The sequence below is a fragment of the Oryctolagus cuniculus genome, chromosome 15, assembly GCF_051225735.1.
Source record: "Oryctolagus cuniculus isolate XC-2025 breed Fujian yellow rabbit chromosome 15, ASM5122573v1, whole genome shotgun sequence".
Taxonomy (NCBI): domain Eukaryota; kingdom Metazoa; phylum Chordata; class Mammalia; order Lagomorpha; family Leporidae; genus Oryctolagus; species Oryctolagus cuniculus.
Window position 1 is genome coordinate 91,059,511 of NC_142881.1, and position 22,442 is coordinate 91,081,952.

Below are 22,442 nucleotides of genomic sequence, written 5' to 3' on the forward strand. Positions count from 1 at the left end.
AGTTTGGAGATTGCTCAGGAACCTGAATATAACCCTACCATTCAACCCAGCCATCCTACTACTTGGAATTTACCCAAAGGAAATGAAATTGGCAAACAAACAAGCTGTCTGCACATTAATGTTTATTGCAGCTCAATTCACAATAGCTAAGACCTGGAATCAACCCAAATGCCCATCAACAGTAGACTGGATAAAGAAATTATGGGCCATGTACTCTATAGAATACTATACAGCAGTCAAAAACAACGAAACCCGGTCATTTGCAACAAGATGGAAAAATTTGGAAAACATCATGCTGAGTGAAATAAGCCAATCCCAAAGGGACAAATACCACTTATTCTCCTTGATAGGTGACAACTAATTGAGCACCAAAAAGGAAACCTGTTAAAGTGAAATGAACACTATGAGAAATGGTGACTTGATCAGCCCTCAACCTGACTGTTGATGAGCAACTTGATATGCTATCCCTCTTAGTATTTTTTTTGTTTGTTCTACTTAATACTTTTGGTTGAATACTGTAATCAATACACAATTATTCTTAAGTGCTGAAACTTAACTGAAAAGTAATTGCTGTTAAATATAAGAGTGGGAATAAGAGAGGGAAGAGATGTGCAATTCGGGACATGCTCAAGCTGACTTACCTCAAATGGCAGAGTTAGAAACATACCAGGGGATTCCAATTCAATCCCATCGAGGTGGCATGTACCAATGCCATCTCACTAGTCCTAGTGATCAATTTCTGTTCACAATTGATCATAATGATAGGAATAAGAACCAAAGGGATCACATAAACAAGCATAGTGGCTGCAAATACTAGCTGATAGAATAAAAAAGGGAGAGAATGATCCAACATGGGAAGTGAGATACACAGCAGACCCATAGAATGGCAGATGTCCTAAACAGCACTCTGGCCTCAGAATCAGCCCTTAAGGCATGCAGATCCGGCTGAAAAGCCCATGAGAGTATTTCAGGCATGGAAAGCCAAGACACTCGGGGGGAAAAAAAAAAAAAAAAAAAAAAAACCCTAAATGAAAGATCTCCGTGAGTGAGATCCCAGTGGAAAGAACGGGTCATCAAAGAAGAAGGTACCTTTCTCTGAAGGGAGGAAAAAACTTCCACTTTGACCATGGCCTTGTCTAAAAAGTATCAGAGTCAGTGAACTCAGGGGGCTTCCATAGCCTTGGCAGCTCATGACAAGAGCCTAGGGTGATTACTGATGCCATAAACAAGAATGTCAATTTGTTAAGTCAACAACAGGAGTCACTGTGCACTTACTCCTCATGTAGGATCTTTGTCCTTAGTGTGCTGTACATTCAGATTTAATGCTATAACTAGTACTCAAACAGTATTTTTCACTTTATGTTTCTGTGTGGGAGCAAACTGTTGAAATCTTTACTTAATTTATGCTAAACTGATCTTCTGTATATAAAGAGAAACGAAAATGAATCTTGATGTGAATGGAAGGGGAGAGGGAGTAGGAAAGGGGAGGGTTGTGGGTGGGAGGGACGCTATGGGGAGGAAGCCATTGTAATCCATATTCTGTACTTTGGAAATTTATATTCATTAAATAAAAGTTTAAAAAAAATATATTCCCCAAAAGTACATGTTAGAAACAATCTCCAAGGCAACAGTTTCTGTTCTTAGGAATGGATTTATATCCAGTTTAAGGGGCTTGGGACTTCTGCTCCTGGATTTCTCTCGCTGAGCGATGTCATCTGGCATGTTTTGATGCAGGGAGATGACCCTTTCCAGATGGGGACCCTAGAGCAGATTACTCAACCTCCAGATTTCAAGAAGTAAGTTTGTTTTCTTAGGGTTGGTGTTTTGGCACAACAGGTTATAGTACTACTCTTAAGTCCAGATCTCATATCAGAGTACTAGTTTGAGCTCTTGCTGGTATACTTTGGAAGGTGATGGATAATAACACAAGTACTTAAGTTCCTGCTACCAATGTAGGAGACTGAGATAGGGTTACTGGCTCCTCCCTTTAGCCTGCCCATCTGAGGAGTGAACCAGTGGATTGAAGACCTCTGTCTCTTCCTCTGTCTCTTTTACTCTGCCTCTCAAATAAATAAATCTTTTAAATATTGTTTTATTTCTTAATGACCAATTGTGTGATTTTTTTACAGTAAAACAAAACAAATTTAAAAAGATCAACTGATATTTTGTAAAGTCATAAAAGATAAATTGAGAAACACATGGGAACAAATTAGAAACCAATTTAGCCTACATGAACATTTCAGAAAGACTGAAGAAAGTTAAATTAAAAAAGCAGTTCAGGGGCCACCGTAGTGGGTAAATCCAATGCCTGACATGCCAGCACCCCAAACAGGTACCAATTTGAGACCCAGCTGTTCCACTTTCAACCTAGCTCCTTCCTAACGCACCTGGGAAAGCACCAGAATACAGCACCAGTGCCTGGGCACCTGCGCCCATGTGAAAGACCCATATTCCTGGTTTTGTCCTGGCCCAACACTCAGACATTGGGGAGTTAAGAACAAGATGGAAGATCTCTGTGTATGTGTGTGTCTCTCCATGAATAGGCTTTTCATAGTCTGTACTTTCCATACCTTTATACATACTGCCTTCACAGTAAGAATTTTCAATAACTTTCTTCTAAAGAACTTGTATATGTGGATTACAAAAAAAACATTTTTTAAACATTTATTTGTTTACTTGAGAGGCAGAGTTACAGAGAGAGAGAGAGAGAGAGAGAGAGAGAGGGAGAGGGAGAGGGAGAGGGAGAGGGAGAGGGAGGGAGAGAGAGAGAGAGAGAGAAAGGTCTTCCATCCATTGGTTCACTCCTCAAGTGGCCACAATGGCTAGAGCTGAGCAAATCTGAAGCCAGAAGCCAGAAGCTTCCTCCAGGTCTCCCATATGGGTCCAGGAGCCCAAGCACTTGGGCCATCTTCTACTGCTTTCCTAGGCCATTAGCAGAGTTAGATTGGAAGTGGAGCAGCTAGGACTTGAACTAGTGCTCATATGAGATGCTGGCACCACAGGTCACCTACTATGTCACAATGCTGCCCCCCCCACACAAAACAATTTATATAAAAAATTAGTGCTGGCATCCCATATGGGTGCCAGTCCAAGTGCTGACTGCTCCTCTTCCAATCCAGCTCTCTGCTATGGCCTGGGAAAGCAGTACAAGATGGCCCAACTCCTTGGGCCCCTGAACCTACATGGGAGACCTGGAAGAATCTCCTGGCTCCTGGCTTTGGATTGACATAGCTCTAGCCATTGGAGCCAACTGGGGAGTGAACCAGTGGGTGGAAGACTCTCTCTCTCTGCCTCTCCTCTCTGTGTATAACTCTGATTTTTAAGTAAATAAATAAATCTTAAAAAAAAAAAAAAAACTAGTCCTTTTTTAAAAACTTTGAGCAATTCTTTTAAATACCCTCATATACATAACTGGAGCTTTGGAGAAAAATAATAAATGAAACACAAAATGTTATGTTAGGAGTGACTAAAGGTTTCAAATTTTGTGGAAGATATAAGTATAGATTCAAAATGCTCAGTGAGCCCTTACACAGTACATTTAGACGGAAAACTACTCTGAGCAAATCACTAGTGGAAGAAATCCAGATATAAGAAAATACCTTGAATTTCCTGTTCACAAGCAGGTGAAAGGATGTTAAGTCTGTTATGATCAATTAAATAAGAACAGGGGTTTTCTCTCTTGGAAGCACCCCTCCATACTGCTCTGGCTGGAGGTCCTTGATTCTAATAAATACTTTTAAATCTCTTTGCTGTTCACTCGGAAATTCTTCTTCCAGGTGAGACAAAGAACCAAGGTAACAATAATTTCTCTGCTGCCCTTTTCCCATAACATTTTTGGTGCCGTGATTCGGACTGCAACTCCTACATGATGCGGATTCAACATCGGATCATCCCACTGGACTGGTGAGCACGCGGACTGCTGTCACTTTTTTTCAGAGAGCTTTTCTCTCCTTCATAGTAACTCACATTTTTCTCAAAACACTGGGTCCCTGTCAGCCAGTTAAAAGCAGTTAGCGTGGCTGCCAGTCTTAAGACTCGGGGTGAGGCTTGCTGACTAAGGCCAGTTCAATCTCCTGGAACTGAGACTGTATCCTAACATCCTCCCTCCCTCTTGCATGGATCAGCCCTTCACATGGGACTGGAAGAAGGCCCTGAGACAACTGAGATTCTGGCTGGAGCTACACTCCAGAGTTTTCAGAAGGTCTCCTGGCTGGGCACCAGGCTCCAACTGCTGGAATGGTTTTGGGCCAAAAAATGCATTCTTCAGCAAGGAGCCAGTCCTCTGCCCTTTTGAGGTCTTCAGGAGCTAGAAAGCCAGAGTCTCCACCCTTCATGCTTCTCGTCTCAGTTCTGGGAATATTGGTCTGGCCCAACTCAGCTTCCTTCCGTGGGAATCGGCCTGACATACAGGACTGGGAAAAGGACTGGAGTAACTTTGAAATCAGGCCAGGGCCAGTCTCTCGAGTTTTTCAAGGACTCCCTGACTGTACACCAGATCCCAATGGTTCATTAGGATGTTGGCTGAAAACTGCATTCTGTTCTTCCTTCCCAGAGATTAATCTGTCCATGAGACTGGACACAGTCTGGGGTGAGGCTCCAAGCTCCATGTCTCAGTGAGTTTTTTCTTTACCCCAGATCTCAACAGATCTGTTTCTCTTTGTTTTTCTAAATGCTTTCTATACCTCATCAAGTCCCCACAATTTCTACAAACTCAATTTCCTGGTCTCATTGGTGGTTATTTCCTAGATACTTTGTTTATCAGTTCTGGGTTAAGTCTAACTATCTCATTTGCAGACAGGCAATCTCTCGATCTAGACTCCTATTAGATGCAGTCCCCTGGTGGCATAGACAAGTCTCATCATGTCTCTGGTATGCCCCACCCTCCTTTTCCAGTCTGGTCCTTTGAGTCCTCACTGCCAGCTACTGCAGAGGAGTTTTACTGGAGAGAATTATATTCCCCCATTCTGCTTCTTTGTGACTTCACCTGTGTAGTTACCAATGTAGGTGGTAGCCAGGGCTGGCACTCTAGCTTACAGACACCTCTGCTAAGGCTCTCATCATGAAAGCTCATTGTCAAAATCAGGCTTATTAGACTAGACTCAAGAAGAGGCATAGAACAACTATTTCTCCCTTATGTATGAGAACAAAGCTACAGCATATATTTGACCAGGCAAAAGCCCAGTCTAGCACACCGCCAGTAAGGGAACTGATCACTCCCTGCATGTGCTATTCTGACAAATACATACCCTAAGCTACAGGTGTGGAAGGCTGAGCCAGAGTGGGTGATATGTGCTAACTGTACCCCCACTTCCTCCCTTCCCTGTGGGCTTCAGTGCACGTCTGGACAACACAGGCAGCGAGAAAGTTTTGAGAAATGTCTCAAACTCAGGAGACATAAGACCTGAAGTATGCTTCTGTTTTAATGCTCTCATTCCAGCCAGGAGGCAAACTATCAACTTTTATTTCTTTGGCCCCTGAGCTTACAGAAAAATGCCTCTTCATTTTCTACACCACTACATGGCCTGCTTACAAGCTAGAGGATGGAGAAGTTAGCTTAAATGAGTCATAAAAAGTGCCAGCCCCTCTACTCTGACTCCCCTCAGAATTCTGTCTCCTAAAAGACCTCTTACCTCTATCACCCTGCATGTGCTCTTATATGCATTAAATTCTTTTCCAGAGTGTCAGAGTCCTTGGGTCTATGCAGTGAGCCACCAGGGTTCTTCTGTTGTTGCTTGTGACTGCTGATTTTAATCCCAGTGGATTTTTTTTTTATCAGGTGACAATTGCCCCCTTTGTTTTAATTTTGCCTGGGGGGGGGGTGTTTCTAGGCAAGAATCTAGGCCCAATAACTTCAGATGCTGTTGACTGCATATGGATTAATCCACATGATGACTTTTTTTTTTTTTTTTTTTGACAGGCAGAGCAGACAGTGAGAGAGAGAGAGACAGAGAGAAAGGTCTTCCTTTTGCCATTGGTTCACCCTCCAATGGCCGCCACGGCCGGCGTGCTGTGGCCGGCGAACCGCGCTGATCCGAAGGCAGGAGCCAGGTGCTTTTCCTGGTCTCCCACGGGGTGCAGGACCCAAGCACCTGGGCCATCCTCCACTGCACTCCCGGGCCACAGCAGAGAGCTGGCCTGGAACAGGGGCAACCGGGACAGAATTCGGCGCCCCGACCGGGACTAGAACCTGGTGTGCCGGCGCCGCAGGCAGAGGATTAGCCTAGTGAGCCGAGGTGCTGGCCCACATGATGACTTCTTGAGACACCTCCCGACCTGACTCCTAATCCCTGAGACTGATTTGAGTGACAGCCTCACTATTAGACATGCACAGTATTAGAGTATAAGGTTATTGTCTCTTTGCAGGGCCTCCAGTTTCTTTCTCTCTACCCTGCCCCTTTGCGGGCTCTTACAGGAGCCTCCTTGTAGTAATTGCCCTCTTCTACAACCTATCAGATTCTCCTTAGGAATCTCTGGAGGGGTATCCACTGCCCTGGTGGATGCTCTCTTTTCCCATTAAACCTAACAATGGTGAGCAATCTCCAGTGGATTTTTTGTCCCTGGAACATCGGTCCCTAGCCTACAGTAACCCTTGAGACCCATCTCGCAGCTACTAAACCCTTTGTTTCAGAGGCAGTCCCAAGTAGCTGACTGCTGACTAAGCATCAGCGACCTAAGGTATTTTTTCTTTGAGTAAAAGGAAAACTAGTCTCAAATTCAGTTAGAATCTAAAATGATGTCATTGGTAAACAGAATTTGATGTAAATGTGACTTTGACCTTAATTCAGATAGATGTATGTTATAATAGCAGCATCTTTAGTCATATAGGTATAATCACTAAATGTAAAGTTGGGTAATCTTAGCACATGTTTTCATAAATGTCCATATGAAAATAGTTCAACACTACTTGGAAGTGGCTAGGCTTGAAATTTGATGTGTTGTCTTGTTCGGAAGATGCTGTCTTTTTTATTTTTTATTTATTTATTTTTTTATTTTATTTTTTGACAGGCAGAGTGGACAGTGAGAGAGAGAGACAGAGAGAGAAAGGTCTTCCTTTGCCGTTGGTTCACCCTCCAATGGCCGCCACGGCTGGCGGCACTGCTGCCGGCGCATCGTGCTGATCTGAAGGCAGGAGCCAGGTGCTTCTCCTGGTCTCCCATGTGGGTACAGGGCCCAAGCACTTGGGCCATCCTCCACTGCACTCCCTGGCCACAGCAGAGAGCTGGCCTGGAAGAGGGGCAACCGGGACAGAATCCGGTGCCCCCGACCAGGACTAGAACCCGGTGTGCCGGTGGAGGATTAGCCTATTAAGCCATGGCGCCGGCCGTGACTTTTTTTTTTTTTTAAGAGCTATGGGTTGGGGGCCAGGCGCTGTGGCATAGAGGGTAAAGCTGCTGCCTGCAGTGCTGGCATCCCATATGGGTGCCGGTTCATGTCCCAGCTGCTCCACTTCCAATCCAGCTCTCTGCTACAGCCTGGGAAGGCAGTGGAAGATGGCCCAAGTCCTTGGGCCCCTGTACCTGCACGGAAGACTTGGAAGAAGCTCCTGGCTTAGGATCAGCTCAGCTCCAGCCATTGCAGCCAACTGGGGAGTGAACCATCGAATGGAACTCTCTCTCTCTCTCTGCCTCTCCTTCTCTCTCTGTGTAACTCCAACTTTCAAATAAATAAATCTTAAAAAAAAAAAAAAAAGAGCTATGGGTTGTTTAAATATGTGCTTATTTAAAAGCATTTCAGTAATGATAATGTAGAATGCCACTGATGCAAATGTCCAAAATTCTAATAATCTGTGTTGTTATCAGACCTGGTGATTATCTTAATGAGGAAGGCCCAGAAGCCTAAAACGGTTAAATGTTTGATAAAATCCTACAGGTGCTTTCAAAATACTGCATGGAATAAGCAAGTGCACATTCTTTTTGGGTAATGAGTTTATAATTTTAAACATGGCCATTCAAAGCCTTTGTCATTCACAATTTTGTATTCTCTAAACCTTAAAAATCAGATTTACTGCTCATAAAGTTAAAACATTGTTGGTTCTGTGTTTAAATGTGTCCTTTCAGATTCCAAAGGACCTTTTTTTTCCTGACCTCTATTGTGTTCAATACTCTGGGACAGATCTGTAAGCAGATAAAGCCAATAATTCTCTACAGGTTCCAACAACTATGGTTAATTCAGATTACTAAAGAAAGAAATTGTAATTGTTTGATGGTAATAAAAAACCAGCTAAAGATTTTAGAAAACTGTTACTGAAGCTGCTCTATTGTTCTATCCTGTATGTTATGTTACACATGTGTACATATTGTATGTCTACATGGGAAAATTTATTAGTGATCTGTTAATCAAAGATATCTCTTTGGTTTGTATGAACTAAATTTCTGTATCAGATGTTTTAAATTTGTTGACATGTTTGCACTTGGGTTTGTAAGTCAAACAAGTTATACTTGTGTTAGATATTTAAGCAATGTTTCCAAATACGTACACTATTGTCTTGAAATTTATAGAAGGTATTGTACCTTCAGGTAAGTGTTTTCATAAGTTGTTACTTAACAAAATTGTTTGCTAGTTTTCATTTGATATTGTTATTGTCAGTAAGTGACTGGGAAGCCTAACTTGTTCCCTCATTTCTTTAAAGATAGGAAGCTAATTCTATTCTGGAGAACTCTCTAGAATGTATAATTTGATCTTTAGACCTTATGAAAGGGGTGGCTAACATTTTTCTGTAATAGCATAGCCAAATGAGAGCTTAAACTATGATTCCATAGCTAGGTTTACTTTTCCATGGGCACAGTAAACAGGCAAAACCTCCTTTTATTTTTAACCAAAGGGAGAAAGTTTTACAATGACTTTAAATTTTATAAATGAGAAGGTCATCATTTTTTTTTAACCTAGCTTTCCTCCTAAGCATTGTCTACTTCAAAGAAGAACCACTACCAGAACATGACTGTGACTACAAATTTCTAGTTTAAGCCACCAAAGATTAGGGTTGGAGCACCGCCTTGACTTGCATTCTCTTAAAGGTTTACTCTGGGCTGCATTAACAAAAACCAGAAAGGAGAGGAAGCTGGGCTGCAGAAGCAACACAAAGATAGGTGGCAGCCAATTAATGGCTGTTTTACACAGTGATCTGCCATCAGATAGACCCAACAGGCCAGTCCACTGCATTGGTTTTCAATGTGGAAAACCAGGGCTTCAGCAGAAGTCAGCTTAGGAAGAGCCCTGGCAGCTCTGCCAGCCAAGGTCACTGGAAATGGTCCTGCCCTAGAGTCAAAGGGCTCCAGGTCAGAGCCACAAAACTTATTCATTCTAAGTGAACAGGGATTCAGGGAAGCCCATTCCCAGTCATTGCAACCATTAGGAGAGTAAACCAGTAACTGGAAGCTCTTTCTCCATAGCCATATACCCATAAATAGTTTTAAAAGTAATTAAAATATTTCATGAGCCAAAAAGAATGTAGTAAATGAGAAACAGGGGAACAAATCATAAAAGACCAACAGAAAATAATTGGCCAAGTGGCAGACATGAATCTAACCATAGTAATTACTAATTTCAGTGTAAACAGATTAATAATTAAGGTAGAGGTTACCATATTTGGTTAAAAGTACAAGACATTTCAGTATGCTACCTAAAAGTATCACACCTTAAATAAAAGACAAAGGGGCTAGCATTGTGCCACCACCTGTAATGCTAGCATCCAATATGGGTGCCAACTTGTGTTCTGGCTGTTCTGTTTCTGAGCCAAGTCCCTCCTAATAGCTGGGGAAAAGCAGTGGAAGTTGATCCCAGGGCTTATGACCCACCACCCATGTGGCAGACCCAAATGAAGCACCTGGCTCCTCACTTTGGTGTGGTTCAGCCCTGGCCAATACAGCCATCTGGGAAGTAAACCAGCAGTTGAAATATCTCTCTGCCTCTCCTCTAACTCTGACTTTCAAATAAGTAAAATTTTTAAAACATACAGAAATGAAAGCAGACTGAGAGAAAGGATGAAATACACTATGCAGAATTGGGTTTAGAGTCTTGGGATGACATTTTCTTTCCATAATGAAGTATCAAGGTTTGATATCTGGCTCTGGCTCCCTACTCTACTTCCTACTACTATAGACCCTGAGAGGTAGCAGTGATGGCTCAATAATTGATTTCCTGGTTTCTGCCTTCAGCAAAGCACATTCCCAACTACTTCAGTTATTGGGGAAGTAAACCAATATCTGTCCAGCACTATTTCTCTCTCCCTCCCAAATAAATAAATACTTTAAAAGTATACACCACATTAACACTAATTGCAAAAAGCTCAAGTGGAGAGGCTGGCATTGTAGTGCAGTGGATTAGGCTGCCACCTGTGATGCCAGTATCCCATATGAGCACCAGCTCAATTCCTGCCTGCTGTATTTCAGATCCAGCTGCCTGTGGGTGTACATGGGAGGGCAGCAGAGGATGGCCCAAGAGCTTGTGGTGATTGTCACCAATGTGGAAGAACTAGATGAATCTCCTGGCTATAGTCTTTGGCTAAGCCCAGCTCCAGTCATTGTTGTCTTTGGGAAGTGAAGAAGCAGATAAAAAGATTTCTCACTGTGTCTCTCCCTCTCTATCTATGGCTCTGCCTTTCAAATAAATAAATAAATCTTTCTTTTTTCAAAATGCTCAAGTGTATACTTATTTAGAGACAAACAAAATAAACTCCAAGAAAAACATATTGCCAGAGGAGCCAGCCTTGTGGTGTAGCAGGTAAAGCTACCATCTGTGATACAAACATTCTGTTTCATGTCCTGCCTTCTCCACTTCCGATCCAACTCCCTGTTAATGGCTTGGGAAAAATGACAGAATATAGCTCAAGTGCTTGGGTCCTGCATCCATGTGAGAGACAAAGATAAACTTCCTGGCTCTTGGCCTCATCCTGACCAAGGCCCAGCCATTGCAGCCATCTCAGAATTGAACCCATGGATGGAAGTTCTCTGTCTATCCTTCAGTCTCTGGAACTCTGAGTTTCAAATAAATAAAAATTTTACAAAATATATTACCAGAGATATGGAGAGACTTTTCATCATAATAAATAGTTCATACATCAGGTTGATACAACAAATATAAATGTTGGTGTGACTAAAAACAAAAACCTTAAAGAACATGAAATAAATACATAAAACTAAAAATTTTTTATTATTTAAAGATATTTTAAGTGCATTAATGTTTACAGACCACTCTGAAAAACACTCAGCAAGACAGAAGATACGCTGAGCCATAAATTAAGACTCAAAATTAAAATCATTGGGCTGGCATTGAGGTGGACTGGGCTAAGCCACCACTTGCAATACTGGTACATGGGTGTCAATTTGAGTCCCAGCTGCTCCACTTCTGATCCAGCTCCCTGCTAATGTGCCTGGCTTAGCTTTATTTTTTTTTTTTTTATTTTGACAGGCAGAGTTAGACAGTGAGAGAGAGAGAGACAGAGAGAAAGGTCTTCCTTCCATTGGTTCACCCCGCAAATGGCCGCCACGGCCGGTGCGCTGTGCTGATCCAAAGCCAGGAGCCAGGTGCTTTCCTCTGGTCTCCCATGCAGGTGCAGGGCCCAAGCACTTGGGCCATCCTCCACTGCACTTCCGGGCCACAGCAGAGAGCTGGACTGGAAGAGGAGCAACTGGGACTAGAACTCGGCGCCCATAAGGGATGCCGGCGCTGCAGGCAAAGGATTAACCAAGTGAGCCAGGGCGCCGGCCCCTGGCTCTTAGCTTTGATCTGGCCCAGCCCTAGCTATTGTAGCTGCTTGGGGAGTGAACCAGCAGATAGAAGAGCTCTCTTTCTCTGCCTCTCCCTAAAAAACAAACAAACAAAAAACGCTTGCCTTTCAAATAAATAAAATATATCTTTTCAAAAAAGACTAAAATCATAAAGTTCCACAGAGAATTAAATTAGAATTCAATAAAAAAAGAAATCCAGAAGAGTCTCCAATACTTTAATATGCTTCTAAATAATCTATGAGTGATAAGAAAAAATCAAAAGGGAAATCAGGAAATGTTTTGAACATACTGTACTATAACTATGACAATTATGGTAAATCAGTGGTAGCCAAAATTTCTTTCCTATTCCCAGCTTCAAGGTAGAATCTAATGCACCTTCAGTGTTGTCTGATTTCAGCAACTTGCTTAGTTTATAGCACATTTGGAACACTGAAAACAGAATTAGAGATTAAGCAGACACCTCAACAGGAAGCACATTAAATTTATATTGAATATCAGTTTCTATATAATCAACTCATATTTTATGTTATGATATAAAACTATATTTGTGAATTTAAAATGCTAATAAACAAGGAGCAAAAACATTGGGTTGATAATAACTCATTACGTATAGACTTTTATATTGCAAATGCAACAAAAGAAAACAGAAGAGAGACTTATAAAAGTTAAATCTTTTGTATATCAAAAAATTTAACAGAGTGAAAAAACAACCCATTTGATAGAACATATTTATAAATCATTAATATGAGATTAATTTTGGGAACATATAGTATATAAAAAAATCTGACAACCCAAAAGCAATAAAAACAGATTTTAAAATGGGCAAAGGATTAATGACATTTCTAAAGGGGCTGGCATTGTGGCACAGCAAATTATCCTAGTGCTGACCATGCCAGCATCCCAAATTGAAGAAACCAATCAAGGCCTGGTACACAGCTTCCAATCCAGCTTCCTACATGCACACGGGAAGGCAATAAAATGTGGTCCAAGTACTTGTCCCTCTGCCATCCATGTGACAGATCAGAAAGGAGTTCCTGGCTCCAGGCTTTGACCCTGTCCAGGCGAGGCTGTTGCAGCCACTTAGGGAGTGAAACAAAAGGTGAAGATAGCTGTCTCCCTCTGCCTCTCCTTTTATTGTACTCCCTTTCATAAATGGCCAATTCATACAACTTAAGATACGCTACATTGCTTATTAGTAGGTAAATGCAAATGACAGCTATAATGAAATACCACTTTACATCCACTGTAATTTCCATTATGGGAAAAAGTGTTGGCAAGGCTGGAGAAACTAAAACTTGATGCACTGTTGGGATGAGTGTGTAAAATGATGTAACCAATATGGATGAAAGTACTGAGGGGATTAACCTGGTGATGGCACTGTCACTGGCAAAGTCCAGAGGGAGCACAAGGCAGCACATGGCAAAGACAGGGAGCACACAAGTATCTCCTTGGTCTCTCCCTGTCTTTTTGAAGAGCAACCAGTATTCAATCAGTCCTGAGGGATCCACCCTGATGATTCATCCAATCCTTCTCACCTCCCAAAGGCTTTGCATCTAAACATCATAGACTAAGTTTCCATGCTCTTAATGCTTCAAAGTATGAATAAAACCACCCTCCAATGGCCGCCATGGCCAGCGCGCTGCAGCCGGCGCACTGTGCTGATCCGATGGCAGGAGCCAGGTACTTATCCTGGTCTCCCATGGGGTGCAGGGCCCAAGCACTTGGGCCATCCTCCACTGCACTCCTGGGCCACAGCAGAGAGCTGGCCTGGAAGAGGGGCAACCGGGACAGAATCCGGCGCCCTGACCGGGACTAGAACCCAGTGTGCTGGAGCCACAAGGTGGAGGATTAGCCTAGTGAGCTGCGGCACTGGCCTATATATATACTTTAAAAATGGCAAAGGACCCAAGTAAGGAAAGAATAGAGAATAGTCTTTGGCTTTGACAATACTTTATGCCACTGATAAATTAAGAATTCAACTAAGATTACTTTGAGTAGCTAGAAATCCAAATGAAGACTGGAGTTACTTGCCTGAGGATGCAATTTTGGGAAGTCTATAGTACAACCTGCATTTATAGACTGGCTGAGAGAAATGTAGGGGGAGTTGTATAAGCACTGTGGCATAGCGGGTTAAACCACCACCTGGGACATGATATCCCACATGGACACCAGTTCAAGTCCTGGCTGCTCCACTTCTGATACAGCTTGCTGTTAATGCACCTGAAAAGTAGCAGAAGATGGCTCAAGTACTGAGCGCCTATCACTGATGTTAGGAATCTGGAATCTTAAAAAAAAAAAAAAAAAAGACAAAAAAAAAACTTGCAGTGCTATTAAGGACTACACTATTCTAGTAATTCAAAAAAATCTCTTGTTAAATGATTTGTGTTTTAATACTGGATAACTCTTTGCACTGCAGAATGCTGAGTGCTTATTTCGAGGTTGGTGAACCACTGTTTACTGCATCATATATAATACTCAGAAAGCCTGTTTCAGACTTTGTATCTTCTATGTATTTAGCAAATTCTAAGTTTGAACTTGAATCAAGTAACAATTTTTTTTGTTATGAATCAGAAAAATCAGAGCCCAACCAGCAATCAGCTTAGATGGCTCTAATGTTTGATACATATTAAAACTTTATCTTATTTATGTATAGCCTCCAATGCTGAGCTAGGATTATTTTTACTATTCTATTTTAATTAACACCCATGAAGCTTCTAAAATATAATGTAAAAATGCTGAGGAATGAATGACTGAATGAATGAATGAATAAATAAATAAATGACTTACCGGTGATGTATTCATTTTCTTTGTTCTTGGAAACGTAAAACTCTCTAGAATTATATCTGCAAGACAAGATGAATGGGGAATTTCTCAGAAAACTGTTCATATTTGCTGCTAGATTCCACTGTGCTAAGATCACAATAGAAATGAATAGAGGACAATAGCTAGAGAAACACACACACAAAAAATCAACCACCTTGTGAAGGAATAGGTCTATATATCCATGAAGGGGCAGGAAAGATCCCTTTGAGAGGGCACCCTCAATTCTATTAATTGGTAGAAATTAAACAAATCTATCTCTGTTAATCAAAACTCTTACTTGCTATTCTGTAAAAATTAATATTGCTACAAAAAATTTATAATTTTAAGGCAGATTGTTCAAGTAAATTTGAGTAACAAGGGAAGAAACACTATGGTTTTACTAAAATTTATACCATAGAAAACACTGTGTGGAATTAGCTATTTTCCAATTAATACAGACATTAGTGTTTCCACTAGAATATCTCTTGTTTTAAATATCTAAAATCTCATAGAAAGTATGACTTATACAACCTGATTTTATTGCCAACATTGGAAAAATGGACATATACATATATTCTTACATATTTATGTTTGTTTATTTATTTTAGTATACTTTCCAGGCAATTGCTTTAAATTACCTAGCTACCTGTATTCATCCTTTTGAAGTATTCCTTCCCTCACAATGACTGTTGATTTTGCCATTTTACCTTTGCACATAGCAAAACAGGAAATGGGATACAAAATGTTAAACAGTATTTGCCTACTGTAGTTTGACTTATTAGACCAAAGTATTTTGTGAAGAAGCCTGCGTCTTGCTTGTTGGAGACACAGGGCCTAGCCAAGAGCCAGTGTCAATCACCAGATACATGAGTGAAGCCATCTGTAGGGCACAAGCTTCAGGACAGGGCTTCAGGACAGGGACTAGATAACTACACCCTCATTTGTAATCCCAGACCTTAGTTTCTAATGACAGTGTGCACTTCCACACAGGCATAGGTTAGTAGTTAACAACTGTATATCAGGTATCACCCACAGGAGAACCCTGGAATGTTTCTGCTCCCAACAAGAGAAAAATGCATATCATGGGACCAGCACTATGATACAGGTTAAGCCACCAGCTGTAGTGCTGGCATGCCAAATGGGCAGTGGCTCGAATTCTGGCTCCATTTCTAAACCAGCTTCATACTAATGTGCCTGGAAAAGTAGATGATGGTGCAAGTATTTGGGCCCCTGGCAACCACATGGAAGACCTGGATCAAGCTTCTGGTTCCTGCCTTTGGCTTGGCCCTGCCCTAGCTGTGTAGCCATTTGGTTGGTGAATCAGTGGAGAGAAAATCTCTCTCTCTCACTCCTCTCTTTCTCTCTCCTCTCTTTCAGCATTTCATATAAATAAATAAATAAGTCTTAAAAAAAATACTAATGTCCCACTCCCTAGGGCTCCTTGTGGTCTGTGGGCCCCGGCTTTTCCTCTGACACCAACCTTCAAGAATGAAGAATCTATTCAAAGCCTCTGAATCTGAATCAGCATAGTTGCAGGACCTGGAATTTCTTTATTTGGGAAGAAGAGGATAGGAATAGGAAAAATGACTGATACTAAGAAGGAATCTGAAAAAGCTCTTCCGATAGTTCTGTGCTGGTGATGTCATGGAGGGGATAGACTACACTTCCCCTAAGCCCCTATACTCCTCCATGAAGAAATAAGAAGTATGACTTGTATAGTTCCTGAGTAATCAGCACTTCTTCCAGGAGAGCAGATGTGATGCGTTAGAATCAGCCTCTATGTGATAACTTCGTGAAATTCTGATGACTAATTATTGGCCTAACAAACACATTTGAAAGAAATGTGTGAGGAACAGAGAAACTATAATGTGTGCAGTGTTTGATGACTTACTATTTTTCCCAAAGAAACATTTTATTTAAGGAATACAAACTTCATTAATTTCATAAGTACAGCATTAGGAATATAGTGATTCTTGCCACTGTACCCGCCCTCCCACCCCTCCTCCTCCTTCTCTCCCATTCCCAGTCCCATTCTCCACTAAGATCCATTTTCAATTAACTGTATACACAGAAGACCAACTCTATACTGAGAGTTCAACATTTTACATGGGGAAAAAAAAAAATCCCCAACTGCCGAGACAAAAGTTGTTCAAAGCCATTGCATTTTAAAGTCAATTTCACTTTTTTCTTTTTGGAAACTTAATTAACTTTTAAAAAGCACCCAAGAATGATACATCTTTTGCAAGCAATTAGACATAATTATAATACAGATCTTTGAGGACACAAGTCCTGCATGGAAAGTTAGTGCACAGTGACTCTTGTTGTTAATTTAACAATTAACACTCTTACATATGATGTCAGTGATCACCTGAGGCTCTTGACATGAGATGCCTAGTCTATGGAAGCCTTTTGAATCCACAAACTCCATCAGTGTTTAGACAAGGCCATAAGCGAAGTGGGAGTTCTCTCCTCCCTTCAGAGAAAAGTACCTCCTTTGATGATCACTTCTTTCCACTGGGGTCTCACCCACTGAGGTCCTTCATGTAGGACATTTTTTGCCACAATGTCTTGGCTTTCCATGCCTGAAATGCTCTCATGGGCTTTTCAGCCAGACCAGAATGCCTTAATAAATGATTTTGAATAACTCACTTTTATTTTCATTTTCAGTTTATAATTTTATTGTATTTATTGAACACATATCTATTTAGGATATTTATGATAGATGCTTCTTTAAAGCATGGGAAAATTATGACAATTTTACTTTTTTTTTTTTGACAGACAGAGTGGACAGTGAAAGAGAGAGACAGAGAAAGATCTTCCTTTGCCGTTGGTTCAGCCTCCAATGACTGCCGTGGCCGGCGTGCTGCGGCCAGCGCATTGCACTGTTCTGAAGCCAGGAGCCGGTGCTTCTCCTGGTCTCCCATGCGGGTGCAGGGCCCAAGCACTTGGGCCATCCTCCACTGCACTCCCTGGCCACAGCAGAGAGCTGGCCTGGAACAGGGGCAACCGGGACAGAATCCGGTGCCCCGACCGGGACTAGAACCCGGTGTGCTGGCACCGCTAGGCGGAGGATTAGCCTGTTGAGCCGTGGCACCGGCCCACAATTTTACTTTAAGATACAGTAGACAAGAATTTGGAGAATCATCAGTGAGAGGAGTTCAAATATTTACCTTTTACTGAATGTAGAATGAATAATTCCAGTTGTGAAGACAGAAAGAGGAATAATCAGAGTGGGAATGACTAATTCAGAATCCCACAAGGATTAGGAAGAATAGTCATGGGATGTCATTATGGTGTAGCAGGTTAAGCCACTGCCTGTGATGCCAGCATCCCATGTGGGCACCAGTTTTTGTCTTGGCTGTTCCATTTCTGATCCAGCTCTCTACAGATGCACCTGCGATAGCAGTGGAAGATGGCTTAAGTGCTTGGAACCCTGCCACCCAAGTGAGAGACTCAGAAGCTCCTTGTTTCAGCCTGGCCCATCCCTAGATGTTGCAGCCACTGGGGGAATGAACCAGCAGATGGAAGATCTCTCTGTCCCTACTCTTTGTAACCTCAGCTCAGTCTTTTCTGGTTCATCACTTTTTTTTTTTTTTTTTTTTTTTTTTGACAGGCAGAGTAGACAGTGAGAGAGACAGACAGAGAGAGAGAAAGGTCTTCCTTTGCCGTTGGTTCACCCTCCAATGGCCGCCGGTGCACCGCGCTGATCCGATGGCAGGAGCCAGGTACTTCTCCTGGTCTCCCATGGGGTGCAGGGCCCAAGCACTTGGGCCATCCTCCACTGCATTCACTGGCCACAGCAGAGAGCTGGCCTGGAAGAGGGGCAACCGGGACAGAATTCGGCGCCCCGACAGGGACTAGAACCCGGTGTGCCGGCACCTCAAGGCGGAGGATTAGCCTAGTGAGCCGCAGCGCCGGCCTGGTTCATCACTATTAAAAGTATTTAGTTACGGACCTGTGAAGTCTCAGTATGTTTCTTTTGGTATTATTTCTAAACATATTCTTAAAAAGATATACAGATGAAATTAGTGTCACTTTTCCTTAAAAATGCCATCCTGAATAATTTTAATGTACACTTTATATGCTCTTGTCATTTTATCTTCAATTATATCTATATTTCTGCATAAATATGCAACACAGTCTATAGAAGGAAAGACCCACTTTATGTGAATTTAAGTGTGCAGTACAACAATATAAAATATTACACAAAAATCTGAAGTACTCTAATACATGCTTTAAAATTTGTCAGAAATCATATAACATTCTTCAATAGCATAAATGAGTTATAAATATAACTCACCATGCAAGTGACTGTTTTGCAGTTAAGGATAACCATCTCCTTTGCCAATTTAGAACACTTTATCACCTCTAAAAGAAGGGGGGATGGTGCTATGGCACAGCGGGTTAAAGCCCTGGCCTGAAGTACCAGCACCCCATATGGGTGCTGGTTCTAGTCTCAGCTGCTCCACTTCTGATCCAGCTCTCTGCTATGGCCTAGGATAGCAGTAGAGGATGGCCCAAGTCCTTGGGCCCCTGCACCCACATGGGGGACCCAGAAGAAGCTCCTGGCTCCTGTGTTTGGAGTGGGGCAGCTCTGGCCATTGCGCTTATCTGGGGAGTGAAACAGTGGATGGAAGACCTCTCTCTCTGTCTCTGCCTCTCTCTGTAACTCTGTCTTTCAAATAAATAAAATAAATCTTAAAAAAAAAGAAAGAAAGAAGGGGGTGGGGGCATTTGGCCTTGTTAAGATGCTGCTGGGATGCCCATATCTCACAGTGTCTGGATTTGAGTGCCAGTTCCATTCCTGATTCAATTCCAGCCTCCTGCTAATTCACACCCTGGGAACATGTTATCCAGAAGGCAATGAGACCAAGCAGTTGGGACCCTTGAGACATTTGGAGACCTGGATTGAGTTCCCAGCTCTCAGCTTTTTAAAAAGGTTGTCTTAAAATTATTTATTTGAGACAATAACACTGAGAAAGTAAGAGACATCTTCCACCCAATAATTCACTCCTTAAATGCCGGCAACATTCAGGGCTGAGCCAAGCTGAAGCCAGAAATCTAGAACTCAGCCTGGGATTCTATGAAGGTTGGAGGGACCCAAGTACTCAAATCATCACTTACTGCCTCCCAGAGTATGCATTAGCAGGAATCTGGAATGAGCAGCTGAGTTGAGTTCAAACCTAGGCACTCTGATTTGGGATGCGGGCAACTCAAGTGTTTTAACTGCTGCACTAAACAGCCACCGAGCATGAAAAATTTTTATACTAGATCAAGTAGAAATTCTCTGCTTTTCTCTCATGGAAAATATTTACAAACAGAAAACTAAACTTTAAAGTTTTGTCTCTCAAAATTAAATTACTGAAGCTCCATGAAATTTATCACAGGAGAAATAGATGATAGTGTTATAAATTTGAGGGTAAAAGTTGGCATTTGACAATCTGGGGAGATTTCTAAACATTTATGGATTTATTACCAGGTTTAGTGCTATGGATTGGAAGTAAATTTCTTCCCTCTGAAACTCATGGGGAAAATTAATTCCAATTGCAAAATACTAAGAAGTGGCACTAGGGACCAGTGTTGTGGCATAGCAAGTAAAGCCACTACCTGCAATGCTGGCATCCCATATAGGTCTCTATTCCAGTCCTGGCTGCTTCACTTCCAATCCAGTTCCTTGCTATCAGCTCAAGTATTTGGGCCCATGCCATCTCCATGAGAGAACCAGAAGATGCTCCTGGCTCCTGGCTCCAGCCTGGCTCAAAACTGGCCCTTGCAGCCATCTCTGGAGTGTGCAAGCAAATGTAAGATCTCTGTCTCTCTGTCCCTCTCTGTCTCTCTGTAACTCTAACATTCAAATATATAAATAAACTTAAAAAAAAGGAAGTGGGAACACATGGGACCTTATAAGTAGGGATAAGAATTGGATCACTTGATTCATATGGTAATGGATGCTCTCCAAGAGGTCTGCTATGAAAGCAGATTGGTCTTTCTTGCACTCCCTTTATTTGTCCACATGGTTCATGTGTCACCTCAAGATTCTGCCAACAAGAAGGACATCATCAAACGCTGCTCCTCAACCTTGAACCAGAGCCTTGAGCCAACAAATCATTTTATAGCCTGTGCAGTGTGTGGCATTCTGCTATTAGGGAAAAAGTACTCAGATCCACGTACTGAGAGGACCAGGTGGTGTACATGAACTCCGCTTCTTATATGTCACACCTAGGGATAGGAGACAGGACCCTGCAGGCCACAGCTCCTCCCCACATGAATGGCAGACACGCAGTCCGGATTCCCCTCACCACACAAACGGGCGAGGCCCGGGGCTGCAGGTGCGGGGCTTCCCAGACAGTGTCCCCTGGCTGCGCTGAAGTCACTGCGTGCAGGCACACGCTGGAAGCCTGGGATGTACGACGTGGACAAATGCAGGACAAAGGGGAGACGGAGCACAAACTCACAGCGAGGACAGGTTTAGGAAAGCAAGCCGAGAGGAGCTCACTCCTGCGTGCGCGCAGGGCGAGCAGGCGGCAGAGAGCGAGTTCTCTCGCAGGCGGGACCCGCACGGTCAGGGCCGCGAGGGTCGCGGGGGTTCGGCCGGCTGAGCGCGGTTGCGCAGGCCTTTGCGGGCGGGGGCTTTTCGAACTTGGCGGGCGATGGCTGAGCTGGTTCAGAAACAACGTACGAGGCTGGAAGTCCCGCGAGGCGGGACTCGGCTCTCAGCCACGTAAACAAGGAACCCAAAAGGTCCCAAGGCTGTGTCCAGGCAGGGAACTAAAACGGCCTGAGGAACCCCCCAGTTCCCACCCTGCGGGTAAACGGAGTTAGTCCCGCACACTCACAGTTTCCCGGCAGTCGCTGTTCCGGGAGGTCCCTGTGAGGAACGCCGTGGAGAAGCGGTCACGCAGCAGCCGACGCTGGGGCTCCTCCGCCTGTCCCGGCAGCAGACCGGGCAGCCAGTACGGGGACGCCAGGGAGGAAGTTCCCGCCTAGTCCTGCAGTGCTGCCGCGACACACCGCACGGGACAGTTCGCTCAGCCGCGCAGCACGCAGACCGCCAGAGACCGGCAGCCAATCAGGAGCCCCGTAGCAGGGACAGTTCGCTCCGCCGCGGAGGGACCGGCAGCCAATCAGGAACCCCGTAGCAGGGACAGTTCGCTCAGCCGCGCAGCACGCAGACCGCCGGAGACCGGCAGCCAATCAGGAGCCCCGTAGCAGGGACAGTTCGCTCAGCCGCGCAGCACGCAGACCGCCAGAGACCGGCAGCCAATCAGGAGCCCCGTAGCAGGGACAGTTCGCTCAGCCGCGCAGCACGCAGACCGCCAGAGACCGGCAGCCAATCAGGAGCCCCGTAGCAGGGACAGTTCGCTCCGCCGCGGAGCACGCAGACCGCCAGAGACCGGCAGCCAATCAGGAGCCCCGTAGCAGGGACAGTTCGCTCAGCCAAGGAGCACGCAGACCGCCAGAGACCGGCAGCCAATCAGGAGCCCCGTAGCAGGGACAGTTCGCTCAGCCGCGGAGCACGCAGACCGCCAGAGACCGGCAGCCAATCAGGAGCCCCGTAGCAGGGACAGTTCGCTCCGCCGCGGAGCACGCAGACCGTCAGAGACCGGCAGCCAATCAGGAGCCCCGTAGCAGGGACAGTTCGCTCAGCCGCGCAGCACGCAGACCATCAGAGACCGGCAGCCAATCAGGAGCCCCGTAGCAGGGACAGTTCGCTCAGCCGCGGAGCACGCAGACCGTCAGAGAACGGCAGCCAATCAGGAGCCCCGTAGCAGGGAGGTGGTACCTCTTTTTGTTCGTGAAGAGAGGAGAGGCTTGGGCTCAGGGCTGAAGCTGCCTTCTCCTTCAGAGTACAGCTGCTCTGACAGCAGGGGGCGCTGTCCACCCTCTGACAGTGTCACCGTATGCGCTCATTCC

The 22,442-nt window shown here is 43.8% G+C and overlaps 1 protein-coding gene across 3 annotated transcripts in view; it reads right to left on the minus strand.

Moving 5' to 3' along the window:
• The window catches only part of LOC100337920 (uncharacterized), a 49,098-nt gene extending 27,185 nt beyond the window's left edge, over positions 1-21,913 (minus strand). The window contains exons 1-2 of one of the 3 annotated variants that reach the window (XM_089313740.1): positions 21,365-21,913; positions 14,514-14,569 (exon numbers count right to left, since the gene is read on the minus strand). In XM_089313740.1, coding sequence (XP_089169866.1) covers positions 14,514-14,528 — 15 coding nt within the window. In that variant the 5' untranslated portion in view covers positions 14,529-14,569; positions 21,365-21,913. The remainder of the gene's footprint in view (positions 1-14,513; positions 14,570-21,364) is intronic. The other 2 variants (XM_089313741.1, XM_089313742.1) reach the window with 2 other exon arrangements.
• Positions 21,914-22,442: the final 529 nt, after the last annotated feature.